The sequence below is a fragment of the Silene latifolia genome, chromosome 2, assembly GCF_048544455.1.
Source record: "Silene latifolia isolate original U9 population chromosome 2, ASM4854445v1, whole genome shotgun sequence".
NCBI classification, from domain to species: domain Eukaryota; kingdom Viridiplantae; phylum Streptophyta; class Magnoliopsida; order Caryophyllales; family Caryophyllaceae; genus Silene; species Silene latifolia.
The window spans coordinates 46,297,858-46,311,468 of NC_133527.1; the positions used below are offsets into that span (position 1 = coordinate 46,297,858).

General features: G+C 32.7%; 2 protein-coding genes across 3 annotated transcripts; both read left to right on the top strand.

Moving 5' to 3' along the window:
* The first annotated feature begins 969 nt into the window (after window positions 1–969).
* LOC141640727 (protein FAR1-RELATED SEQUENCE 5-like) lies at window positions 970–3,105 on the top strand. Its single transcript, XM_074449410.1, has 4 exons — window positions 970–1,375; window positions 1,457–1,973; window positions 2,456–2,915; window positions 3,091–3,105. The coding sequence occupies exons 1-4, from the start codon at window positions 970–972 to the stop codon at window positions 3,103–3,105; spliced, it is 1,398 nt and encodes a 465-aa protein (XP_074305511.1).
* A 7,497-nt stretch (window positions 3,106–10,602) lies between these two features.
* LOC141629493 (tRNA (guanine(37)-N(1))-methyltransferase 1-like) lies at window positions 10,603–13,254 on the top strand. 2 transcript variants are annotated; one of them, XM_074442484.1, is made up of 5 exons: window positions 10,603–10,705; window positions 10,811–10,872; window positions 11,522–11,872; window positions 11,984–12,090; window positions 13,042–13,254. In XM_074442484.1, the coding sequence occupies exons 1-5, from the start codon at window positions 10,690–10,692 to the stop codon at window positions 13,055–13,057; spliced, it is 552 nt and encodes a 183-aa protein (XP_074298585.1). In that variant the 5' UTR covers window positions 10,603–10,689; the 3' UTR covers window positions 13,058–13,254. The 2 variants fall into 2 exon arrangements, 1 of the variants encoding a protein (XP_074298585.1); XR_012537298.1 differs by lacking the exons at window positions 11,522–11,872; window positions 11,984–12,090; window positions 13,042–13,254 and adding an exon at window positions 11,286–11,511.
* Window positions 13,255–13,611: the final 357 nt, after the last annotated feature.

The window sequence follows — 13,611 nt, forward strand, 5'->3', positions numbered from 1 at the left end:
TTATGTTTATTTTTGCTATATTTGATTTAGTTTTCTAAATTTCCAATTTAGTTTTCTAAATTTCCATTTCGCATTATCTGCCAAAGACGTGGATTTATTCACCATTTTTTTATAATTGCTTAATTTTTCGAAAAACCCGTAATTATTGGAACCCTAATTTCTATCCGAATAATCAATTGGTATTTGAATTCGATAAATAAAATTGATTAATAATCCATATACAATAATCAAAATCGTTCATGCAATGAAATACCATCCCTAATTCAATTCGCAAAATTTTTGAACTTGAATTTGATTTTTTTTTTTCAGAATAATTAATGATGAACCCTAATTCGTCAATAGGTGCATAAATTTAGCCCTAATTCGATTTATCAAATGATTATGAACCGTAATTAAATTGGTGAAATTGGTGAAATTGATCTAGTATGTAATTAGATTTTTGTTATCGTTAGTGTCGATGAACCCTAATTCGTGCAATTTGGGGAAAAAAAGAAGGGGAAAATAAAATATAAAACCATAAATGTTGTTAGTAAGAATCGAACACGCGATGCATTATATGCAGTAGAAGTGTGTTTAACCATTTAAGCAAGGGGTATCAGCACATCTACTAGTCAATTTAATTTCATTATATAGTGTTAAATAGTCTTAATTCATAAAATAGTTGAAATTTCCTATATTGCCCTAAATTTCGCCCATTATTGTTTCCTTTATTGTTTTATTTTCACATTAGAATTTTTTGGTAACTAACTGATTTTAAGAATCTTTTTTGATACAATTAAATTTATTTATTCAAATTTATTCTTAAATTATATAATTTTTAATACCATTTTCTAAATCTTATCTTTTTGTTGAGATTTTTAGGTAGCATTATTTTATTTTCTTGTACCTTAACGTTGAAGTGTTAGCAGAAAAACAAAGAGATACTATATTTTTTTTTTAAAAAAAAAAAACAAGCATTAGTTATTGAAGATGGATTTCGAGCTTAATATGCCTTGGGAAGACGATCTTGACAATATTAGTTTAGAAGATGTTGATAATAACGTGGAACTTCAAGAGGACGGGGATGATCAAGAGGATGTTGTTAGCTTTAACGAGTTTAGCTTAGATGAATTGTTATATGATGACGGTGTTGATGGTGAACCTGTCAATAATGGAGGTGAAGACAACGATGAGGATGACGTCAACGATGAGGGTGTCGGGAACGAGGAGGATGTCATCGAAAATGAGGTTGTTATAGATGACTTGCATGAACCTCCTGTTGTTGAAGGGGGATATGTGCAGAAGGTCGCTAAGTTCCTAAAAAGCGGATACACCGACAATGTGGAACTTGACCCTCCAGCACAAAGAATGCATTTTGTAAATGGTGATGAGTTTGGTGCATATTGTTACCAATATGCCTATAATCAAGGCTTTTAATTTTATATTAGGACTAGCAAACTACTGGATTACTATTCAGGAAAAGGGGTAAAGCGATATGGTGCGGGAAAGAGCGAGCCTTGTTTCTACATGTATAAACGGGTCAGATTATGTTGCACAAGGGCGGCTAAATCAAGGAAAAAGAACATCGAAGTTTCCTCATTTAAGCCATGCCAATGTGTCATAGAAGCCACTTTACTAGATGATTTCATCGTCATCAAGCATGCTAGATTGGACCACAATCATGATGATCTCAATCCTGCAAATAGTCGTCATATGGTCGGATACAGGGTATGGGATGAATATTTTAAGAGACGAGCCTTAATGAATGATGAAGCCGGTATCCCAATTGCTAAAAACTTTAACACCTTGGTCAGAGAAGTTGGTGGTCACGGGAATTTAACTGCCAGTGAGCGTGATTTGAGGAACATGCTCAATCAAGAACGACAGCGCAGTAGAATTCAAGGTGATGCTAATGCTCTTGAAGAAAGATTTATTAAGTTGAAAGAAGTCGATCCCAATTTTTACTATGCAATCGAGACGGATCAAAAAGGGATGTTAGTTAATGTATTTTGGGCCGATGGACGTTGCAGGGCTATGCCAAAGGTATTTGGTGATGCGGTTTCTTATGACGCTACGTTCCTTTGTAACAGATAACATTATTATCTTGAGTTAATTAATCAAATTTTAGTCATTCATGAGAATTGTGGTTTAATTAGAAGCCTTTGTAACAGGTAACCCTAAGTAGTTTAATTAGAATCATGAAATACGTAAGAACCCTAATGTATTACGGTTTTTTCTTATTGAATTCGAGTTTTTTTTTAAAAAAAATTAAGTTGATTATGTATTTATCGATCATGTAAAATTGAATTAATGTACTACGATTTGAGTCGAAGTATGGTTTAAATCGACTTAGGGTTTGCAATTATATAATTGCAATTATCGATCCTTGATTGCTATTTTGGTAGGAAAACCGTGCTTAGGTTAAAATACGATTTCAATTTATATTAATATGCTTATACTTATGTTTAAATTGCAGGTACAAAATGCCGTTTACTCCGTTTGTTGGTGTAAATCATCACGGTTGTACTGTTGGACTTGCATCCGCTTTGATTTCATACGAGGATGCCGTAAGCTTTACTTGGGTGTTTAGGAGATGGTTAGACTGTATAGGTAGAGCTCCTTCAGTTATAATCACCGATCAGTGTAGGGGGATTGGTTTGGCTGTGAAGACCGTATTTTCTAATACGCCACACCATTTGTATCTTTGGCACATAATGCGAAATAGTTTTAAGAATTTGGGGTGCTTTGCTAGGTTCCGGGAAATTCAGGCTGACCTAAGGGATGTGGTTTATGAGAGTAAGGACATCGATGATTTTGAGGCATCTTGGCAAATTTTTATCGATAAATATGGGATACGACGGCATGCTAGATCAAGGAGATGTATGAAAAAAGGGAGACATGGCTTCCGTTGTATTGAAGGCACATGTTTTGCGCAGGTATGTCATCCACACAAAGAAGTGAGAAGACGAACAGATTCTTCAAGAATTATGTTACTAGAAGCAGAGCTCGTAACACGCAGTAGATTTATATTTAATTAATTTTTGAGACGATTTTATTTCAATTGTTTTTTTGTCAATTTAGTTGAATTGATTTGGTTTATTCGAATTGTAGACAATGTTAATTTAGTCCAATTTTTAATTTATTCGATTTGATCAATTTTATGTTAATTTAGTCGAATTATGTTAGTTTATTATTCAGTTTAGTCAAACTCTTCTAAAGTTTTTCCAATTTGTCTATGAGTAAGTCCAATTGAATAATAGTTAGTCCAATTTTTGTGTCCATCATAGTTCAATAAAATTTGTAAACTAAACGAATTTTAGTCCAATTGAAATCGTAATTGAATAAAAATTAGTCGATATTGGCGAATTGAAAAATTAATTGAATATATTTACTTAGTCCAAGTTTGTGCTACAATTTAGTGAAACGTAAACATACGCATTCTGATTGAAGTCTGATCACAATACAATACGACTTTAATTTATGGGCATAATCCCGGTTCTTGTAACTAAAAAAAAAATACAGTACGACTTACAAATGATCACAATCCGATTAGATTACCATAGGAATACAATCCGATTACAAGTGATCCCAAAACCATACGACTTACAACCGGCATAATTTTACAATCCGATTACATAATACAAACATCACACTTGACTAGACGATTACAACCGACATATTTTACAATACGGAGGAAAATCAAACATCGACATAGTACGCTAACAGTAGATCACATATTTCACAATACGAAAAACTAGTTAATATACAATAATATAGACGATGACCGATTAAACAATCAAGATGACTAATTAAGGGCAATATTTTACCTCTGCACCGTATTTTTCCTCAAGTTTTTCCTGCTCCGCTTCAACACTTTTCCTGCTCTAAGCCCATCCATACGCCCCACAACTTACAAGTACGGGTCATATGTATTCTCTGCCACTTACCACTTCTAGGAAAGATGTAAATGGACATGAGGTCCATGCATGAGGCAACCTGAAAGGCGGATGAACTTTCATCTGTACCTTTAATGGTTGGTGCTTCAGTCATATTTTTAATAACACCGGGTACTGGATAAACTCTTCTGGGGGGTGGTTGCCACCATCGCCAATCACGGATACGGTCGTCTTCCATAGGTTTTTTTTTGTCAAAGAAAAAGGGGAAGTTGAAGTGGTAGAAGATGGAGATTATGGATGGAGATGAATAATTGATGAAGGGTAGGTTGGTTTAAATGAATGAGAGGTTACATTTATAGGCAATTATGATTGTGTAAGTTGTCTAGTGACTTCTAATGTCGGGTTAGAAAACGGGTTTGCAATAGGGTTAAATTTATGATCGGGTTAAAAACGGGGTTTCAATAGGGTTATAGCTATGAGTTTTTAATTTCAGTCAAATTATTAAACTTTTTAGACATATTTTGTCAAAATTAGTAGAAGTCGAATTCTGTCAAACTTAGTCAAATTAAACGAGACTAATTTTGTCAAACGTCGTCAAATTAAACGAATTTGATCGGTTTAATAACCTTAGACGAATTTTATGTTAATTTCAGTCCTTAATATAAACGAGTTAATCGAATTGGTAAAACCTGTTTTTCGAGTTAATCGAATTGGTAAAACTTAAGACGATTTTATTTATTCAAATTGGGAATGATGGGTAATGGAGGTATTTATAACCGGGTTAATAAAGCGTGTTTGATCGGTTGTAGTTTTAATCGGGTTACAAATAAGAATTGTCGAACTTGTCGGGTTAAAAACCAGGTTACACTATTTTGCATGCAAAATGACTTTATCCATCTCCTTACTCAACCTTTGACATATGACAACACCAAAAAATTCATGATGACTTACCATTGACTACTGAAATCATGATTACTTCCATTATGTTACGGTTTTTAATATTAAAACGTAAACTCGAATCATATTACGAATTAACCAATTAACCAATTATGCAATAAACTAAATTAAACGAATTTGATTTATTAAAAACAGGAAAGCAACCCTAATTTAGAACGATTAAGGAAATCAGAATACTTACCATAAGAATAAAACTTACAATATGGAAAACTATACAACTATGGTCAAACTAAAAACGGAAATTAACGATCGATTAGAACGATTACAATAACAATTTCAAGAATAAAATTGAAGGGACTGATGATCAAATCGGTATCGAATTAGACAACCCAGAAAAAATAATCAAGTCGGGTGCCATGATCATAAACTGATCGAGATTAGGTTATATCATAAAAACGAAACCACTATATACGATATCAAGGATAAACGATTATAAGACGGAAATTAAAGAAGCAAGCAATTGAAGAAATTATAAGATCATCTTATTACAATAAGTAATTTACATTAACTAGATAATATGATCGGATTACAATAATCCGATTACAACATCTAGTAAAAACTAATCTTCATCAGAACTATCCGATTACAACATCTACTAAAAACGGGGTGCATGCAACCCATATACACAAAAAACAACAGACTTTACAATGTTTGCATGAACCATCTTCATCATCAAAAGAACTAACATCATCAAACCCAACCCGATCAACATTCATCACCATGTTAACAAAAAAAAAAACGCCCATGCAAACTTAACATAACCCACATATACAACCAAACCAAATGTCGATACTAACCAAACCAAATACAATATTTATACAGAAAACGTTATTAACCCTACATGCATGAACTGAAAATTAAAAACATAATTAAGGACAATATTTACCACCGGCTTCGTCTGCCTTCTTCTCCACTGTTTTCTTGCATTCCGCCCAACCATACGCCCATGCCTTACAAACCCGAGTCATTGATATTTTCTGCCAAGATCCACACCTAGGTATGATGTAAAATGACATTATGTCATTGCATGAAGCAACCCAAAATGCGGATGAATTTTCATCAGTCCCTTCAATTTCAGGCGGTTTGTCGAGTTTAGTTATTTCATGCGGGATTGGGTATACCGTTTTAGGTTGAGCAAAGATCGACCAATCAAGGCCTCCATCTTCAACTTGAGTCATATTTTGTTTGAGTTTAATAATTTAGGGTTAGAGATGGGGTTTTTTTTTTTTTAAAGTGGCGGTTTAAGGGAGGAAGAGGAAGAAGGAAAGAAGAAGATGAAATGCAGGAAGATTAATGGACGATCGGCAGTTTCCGTATTTTATAGGGACTTTTTTTTATATAAAATTAAAATTGTAAACAAGCAAGTATTTTAAGATTTTAGGTTTTCCTTTTTGATAGTATAAATAGAAGATTTTTTGTTTTATCTTTTATAGTAATAATATATACTAACTAGTATAATATTTTTTAATGTCGATAGTAAGCTATAATCGGAACTAGTTAGTTCCTAATTTACGTAAAATGTCGATAGTAAGCTATAATCGGAACTAGTTAGTGCCTAATTACATAAAATGTCGATATTAAGCTATAATCGGAACTAGTTAGTTTCTAATTACATAAATTGTCGATAGTAATTAAGCTATAATCGGAACTAGTTAGTTCCTAATTTACGTAAAATGTCGATAGTAAGCTATAGTCAGAACTAGTAAATAAGTAATTACGTAAAATGTCGATAGTAAGCTATAATCGGAACTAGCTAGTTAGTACCTAATTTACGTAAAATGTCGATATATAGTAAGCTATAACCGGAACTAGTTAGTTCCTAATTTACGTAAAATGTCGATAGTAAGCTATAATTAAAACTAGTTAGTGCGTAATTACATAAAATGTTGATATTAAGCTATAATCGGAACTAGTAAGTTCCTAATTTACGTAAAATGTCGATAGTAAGCTATAGTCGGAACTAGTTAGTACCTAACTACATAAAATGTCGATAGTAAGCTATAGTCGGAACTAGTAAATAAGTAATTACGTATAATGTCGATAGTAAGCTATAATTGGAACTAGCTAGTTAGTACCTAATTTACGTAAAATGTCGAAAGTAAGCTATAATCGGAACTAGTTAGTGCCTAATTACATAAAATGTCGATAGTAAGCTATAATCGGAACTAGTTAGTTCCTAATTTACGTAAAATGTCGATAGTAAGCTATAGTCGGAACTAGTTAGTACCTAACTACATAAAATGCCGATATTAACCTATAATCAGAAATAATTATTAAATAATTCCATACAATCAAACTTAGAAACCCTAAACACTATATTCTAAACCCCAAACCCTATATTCTAAACCCTAAACCCTATATTCTAAACCCCAAACCCTATATTCTATACCCTAAACCCTATATTCTAAACCCAAACAAGTATATTCGGTTTTCCGCCAATTGTGTGAAATTCAAAAATTTTCCCAAACTTAGTTTAAATTTAAATTATTCAATTTTGCGCCAATGGTGTTAAATTTGGTCAATTAAAAAAAAAATCAAATGAATGTGTCTATGCAGAATCGAACACGGATTGGCCTATGCAATGCGTTACTATTAGAAACCAGTTGAGCAATGGGTATTAGCACGATTACTAATCAATTAAATTGCAATATATACTAAATCGAATTTAAATTTATTTAATTAGTAACATATATTTTCCGTTTTTAATTTGATTCACGCAATATTCTATCTTCGAATCATTATTCTTAAATTTACATTTCAAATTTTATTCATAATCAACTACGATATTTCATATCTTTTCCGTTTTTAATTTTATTGTATCTTGCTATAATATATTCATTTTTTAATTTTAAAAATTATACCAGGATATTTTGGCCGAAATATAGGGATACGATTAGGAAACTATATTTTCGGCCAAAATTTAGGGCATAAAATTAGGAAACTTTACTTAAGTTTCAAAAATCATATTCTTTTGGGAGATCTTATTTTTATTTATTAATTCCATTTATTTCCATTTACATTATACTAAAATGCAAACAATAAATCTCTTCTTATGCAACGTGGGTTCGAATCCTACCAACCACATTTTTTTTACCATGTGTATCCGTTTACGGCTTCTTATGCATCGTGGGTTTGAATCCTACTAACCACATTTTTTTCACCATGTCCATCAATTTAGGGTTTACCATTTCAACTTAGTTTAAGACTTATTTCAAGTCGTTTAATTGCTTTTGAACCATAGTTCGTTTAATTCCTTTCGATGTTCACATATATTCTTAATTCAAACAAATAATTAAAAGGATATTGATGAAATGACTATGAAATTTATTTCAATTAAAAATTTTATAACATAAACTGAATGAAATTAAAGATTACAAAACTGAAATTGAAAAACGTGTGAACTGACAAAAATAAATAAACAAAACCTATAAAAAAACTAAAACTGGAGGCGTCTAATAGCGTGTGCCGGCAATCGATATCGATCCCTAGACCTCCATCCAAAATGGATAGGAGGAGGAGGTGTAGGTTGATCACGATTATAGCCAAACTCATCCCGAACCACTATTGCATCGTCCACAACGGGCGTGGGGAGATACTCCAAGTCACCTACTTGACGCCATTTAAGATGGTCATCGGGTAGAATTGGAGCATTTTTCGCATTAAACTCCTCTTCATATATGTACTCGATATTTTGGCAAGGAATACCATAAAGAGATTTTTCAAATTGCTTATGTGGAACAATTTCAATCATTGCTTGAACGAACCGTCTTGTTTCCAACACATCTTGTGCGTGACCTTTCTTCTCATTTTCAAGTTGATACTCCAACACCCGATTTCGTAGCATTAGTTCAGCCATTTTTACAACTCGTTTATCCATTTGTAATTTAGGGTTAGTTTGATAAGCTTTTAGAATTTTTGTGTGTTATGGATGAGTTTTGTGCGAGTTAAAATGAGCAAAGGGATGAACTTAAATACAATTCTAACTCAAAATTCCCTCCATTTTTTCCCTCCAAAATTTCCCTCCAAAATTAACCACCACTAATACCCACGTTTAAGGAAAAACAAATCATTAAGAATAAATTTACAATCCATTAAAAATAAAAATATAAGATTACACAATATTATAAGATCAATTCAGAATAAATTTAAATAAATAAATGGTATAGAAAATATTCCTTAAATACTTTATTTACAAAAATAAAGAATATGAATATAAAAAAACAAAATGGTCGAAATTTAGGGCACCCAAATAGGAAACTATAATGAACGAATATTAAGGCAATATATTCCGAAAGTTTTGACTATTTTTATATTGAGATTATTTCACACTATAAAATGCAATTAAATTGTATAGTAGACGTGCTGATACCCCTTGCTTAACTGGTTACGAGTATACTTGCAAAAACTAACTTAGCCCATTCTCATGAAACGCGGTTTTGAACCTCAATATCAACATCTTTTGTGTTTTTTTTAGCCTCAATTTTTCGACTAATTCTAAACCAACCAATGAAATTCACATAGAAATAAATTAGGTTTCGTCATTATTAATAGAAAGATTTCAATTAGGGTCCATCATCAATTGAATAAACAATTTTTTTGTTTAATTGAATATTGGATTAGGGCTACATTCGAATTACTTATTTTAGGACGAAAAAGATGAACAATTTCGATAAAATTGAAAAATCAATCCATTAATTTTATTAATACAATTAAATTAGAGGGAAATGTTATACGAAATTCATTGTTTTGATCCCTAATTCAATTTTTGGATGAACCCTAATTTAGTCAGATGTGTAATTGAATTAGGGTTTCGTTAATTTGATGCAAAAATTTGTTTGATGCAAAAGTTAATCATTTTGCAAACATTAATGTAATTGAATAATAAATAATTTAATTTTTATGTAATTGCCTAAATATAAATGGAAACAAAATAAATGAAATAGGAAATAAAACTAACCATAAATTAGTTAACTATATAAGCAAAATGACTAACCTAACCCTAAATTAATCTAACCTAGTTCACCACGATTTGCCACGTGTCACGCCACTATTGGTTGGTGTACAAAATTTTTGTACACCATATGTATCCGTAGCCTTTTCGGAGATAGGCTAACTAGAGACTTGAACTCTCGAGTTTTATTCCATGGGAGTCCAATAGTGTTGAAACTCGATGGTTCAAAACAAAAGTGATGCTGTACAAATAACCCTGTCACGCTCTTGCTTCATACACGAAACAAAAAAAAAAAAAAAAAAAAAAAAAAACAGGCGATTGTGTAATCCAAATGAGATGAAACAAAAAAAAAAAGATATTCTCTCGTGTACCCTTGAACTTTTTCGTTTTCTAAGGTATACCCCTTGTTTTTCTAAAAAAAACTTTGACCGACAATAATTCTCTGTTACGAGTTCAGAAAACGATAATTTTTTTTCAAACCAATTATCTCGTCAAGGCCTTGAATGTGAAAAAAAAAAATTCACCGACTTTTGAACTCGTAACCGGTACTTATGGTTGGTCAAAGCTTTTTTAACGAATAAACTTTGACCGACCATAATTCCCGACTACGAGGTGACACGTCAGTGAATTCTTTTTCAAACTGAAGACCTCTTCAAGACGGTCAATTTGAAAAACAGTTTATCGTATTCTGAACTTATAGCCAAGAGTTATTGACGGTCAAAGTTTTTTTTTTGCAAAAAAAGAAGGTACATCCTAGAAAATAAAAAAGTTGAGGGGTACACGAGAGAATATCCCAAAAAAGAAAATAAAGAGCGGATATTTTCTTGTTGATTTGTTCGTTTGATAAAACTCTGTAATGTAAATGAGATGACACACATGCTTTTTATCATTTTGTAGCATATTGTGATGCATCGAGCTCATGGTAAAAGCTTAAAATATTTTGTGTATTTGTCTGCTATTGTCTTACCTCCAAAATAGTAGATTCTACATCAGAATTGATCCTGTTATCTTTTTCTGTTTCTTGTAGATCACATTCTGAAGCAGATTTTGCCTGATGGAGTCGAGGTGCCTTCGTCTTTTGAGACAATAGTTAAGTATTTACAATGTATTTTGTTTCCAATGACTCGTACTGCTTTTTGTTTCTTGTTTTCAATGGCTTTCTTAGTTACTGATATGGTGACCAGCTTATATGTGCAGCATAATGAAGCAAATAATAAGGGCGGCCATAAGGAGAGAAAATTTTACTCATAGAGAGAAAATTAGATCAAACCATTTATCTGAGAAATAAGGATATTTGACAAGAAACTCTGCTACAACCAATCATTTTGTGAGATACTAATGACAAGGAGACTACCACAAATGATTTTTTTTCCCTTGTAGTGCAACATTTCATTTGCTTATAGTTTTGCTATTTGATAACATTTCAGTATCATAAAAAGTGGAGTTGTTAAAGTCTCTTCAAGGTTCTGATTCATAAATTGATGTTTATAAAATATGTGCAGGTCATGTTGCACATCTCAATATTACTGAGGAATTACTTCCTTACAAGGACATTATTGCAAAAGTTATCTATGATTAAGTTTGGCATTTGTTATGTAGTATAATTGTTTTTAGCTGTGCTTTCCAAGCTTTAAAATGTCTCATTTGCAGGATTTTGATTAGTATTCGAATTTTTTATTTTGGGATTTTGTCACGTTGTCTAGTGCTTCATCTGAGAGATGTTCTCTGTTGCTGACAGAAAAATTATCCAAGAATTAAAACTGTAGTGAACAAAGTTGGCAGCATCAGTAATGAGTTTCGGGTTCCAAAATTTGAGGTCCTCGCTGGTGAAAGTGATATGGATACAGAGGTGAGGCAGTATGGGGCAAGATTCAAGCTTGATTACGGTCTGGTCTACTGGAACTCCAGATTAGAACATGAGCATATGAGAATGGTGTCTCTATTCCAAGCTGGAGAGACCATCTGCGTTATGTTTGCTGGCATTGGCCCATTTGCCGTTCCAGCAGCACTAAAGGGTTGCACTGTGTATGGAAATGATCTCAACCCGGATAGCATCAGATATTTGAAAATCAATGCAGAAATTAATAAAGTAATAGCCCACCCCTAGAGACTGGACCCTAATGACATGCGTTCTAGACCTAAGGGTCACTTGTGATTTTATGAATAACCACAGACATTTTTATGAATAACCAACCTGCAGATGCATTTAAATGCCGGATACAGAAGAAATATTGGAAGGGGCTTCTGCCCTGGATTCACTGTTACTGCTTCATCCGGGCGAGCGAAACTGAAGAATTTATTATTTCAGTGAGTATCTATGCCTTACTAATTCTGTATACTTTTGTCCACACTGCATTTTTTATTGTGTCCTTTTTTGCTTGGAATATGACGGAAATTTTAGTACTTTTCTTTAAAGTAATGCAAGTGAACACAAATTCCCGTTAGATGATCTCATGATAATACTATGCTGAGCTGACCCGAATAAGGACTAATTGGAGTGTTATTCTTTCTATTAGTGGATGGATGGTTAAGGTTAGTTAATAAGTGAGCTGGTCATGTGTTATTATGAATAGTGAAGTTAGCTTTCAAGGAATATCAGCAGTCCTTACGATTTACGACTTTACGTATGAACAAAAGTAGAAAAGGTTGTTAATCCAATAATTCCCATGTTTGCTACCCTAGAATTTACTGTAACAAAATTACTTGTTCATGTATGAACTTTGTAGCACAAAGTTAGCTGCTAGCCTTTTTTATTTTCTTCTTCAAGAATTCCCACAATTTTGCAGGAGGCTGAGTCTAGGTTGGGTGCTAAGATACTCGACCCTGTGTTCCATAGAGTTAGGGACGTTGCACCTAACAAGGGAAAATAAACCTTTTGTTTTTACCTCTTTTGCATGTGTAATCAATCTATCGATGATAGTGGAGCCAAATAAGCGCGCTTTGGTTCAGATTACTCCTTATGATGAGATAATGTAAAAAGACTTGTAAATTAGCCACACTTTAGTCAATTGTGAAGCAAGAAGTACCAATTTTTCGCACAATATTCATTATGGATCATTCGTTAGCAACCTCTAATCCCAGTTCACAATGTTTTGTGATAATCATTGAGGCACTAGAGTCTAGACTCTAGAGAGTAATGTGGCTAATTTACAAGTAATCTAATTTTTGCTGTAAATATAAGTAATTTTTCAAGGTACCTCGTTTCTTACTTTCCTACATGATTAATTAAACGGGGTACTAAACTAATGCATTTCTCAGGCTATGTTTTGCTTAAGCTTCAGACTTCCCGAGGAAGCTTGTGTTGGTGAAGAGGTTGCTAAAGCCGTTGTCTGCTGATGATTAATGTTGGGTTCCTTTGATTGATGATAACATGCTCATTTAATGTGTGTTATCTTAGTTTACCTTTTCAAGATTTATGATCAAATTAAGCTTGGATTAAGATGTGTTGAATCGTTGGTCACCCAAAGTATAGAGTCACTTGTGTCATCTAATGTACAAGTTAGGGAGTAGAGTACTTAAAAGCAATAGTGATTAAGACTCTTTGTTATCCTTAAAAGTGACAATAGCCTGGATCACATTACTATGATCCGTAACACTTGAAAGTTATTTTTCACTTTTCGAAAATCCTTTTTATTCTTTTAAAGCAACTCGGATTTTATAAACAAACTTTCAGATTTCTCTTCAAAGAATTGGGTTTCTAGAAAAGAGTTTAGCTAATTATCAATTCAAATTGTTTCCTCTTTGTGTCAATTTGACTCCTTGGTCTTTTATAAAACAAGGTTTGCTTTTTGCCATTTTGGTGAAAACTTGTCACCTTGTGACTTGTTT

Coding starts and splice junctions, on each gene's coding strand:
- LOC141640727 (XM_074449410.1), top strand. CDS start 970: ATGGATTTCGAGCTTAATATGCCTTGGGAAGACGATCTTGACAATATT. Junction 1,376..1,456: donor TGTAAATGGTGATGAGTTTG/GTGCATATTGTT, acceptor ATTACTATTCAG/GAAAAGGGGTAAAGCGATAT. Junction 1,974..2,455: donor GAGACGGATCAAAAAGGGAT/GTTAGTTAATGT, acceptor TTTAAATTGCAG/GTACAAAATGCCGTTTACTC.
- LOC141629493 (XM_074442484.1), top strand. Junction 10,873..11,521: donor CTTCGTCTTTTGAGACAATA/GTTAAGTATTTA, acceptor TGTTGCTGACAG/AAAAATTATCCAAGAATTAA. Junction 11,873..11,983: donor TCAATGCAGAAATTAATAAA/GTAATAGCCCAC, acceptor ACCAACCTGCAG/ATGCATTTAAATGCCGGATA.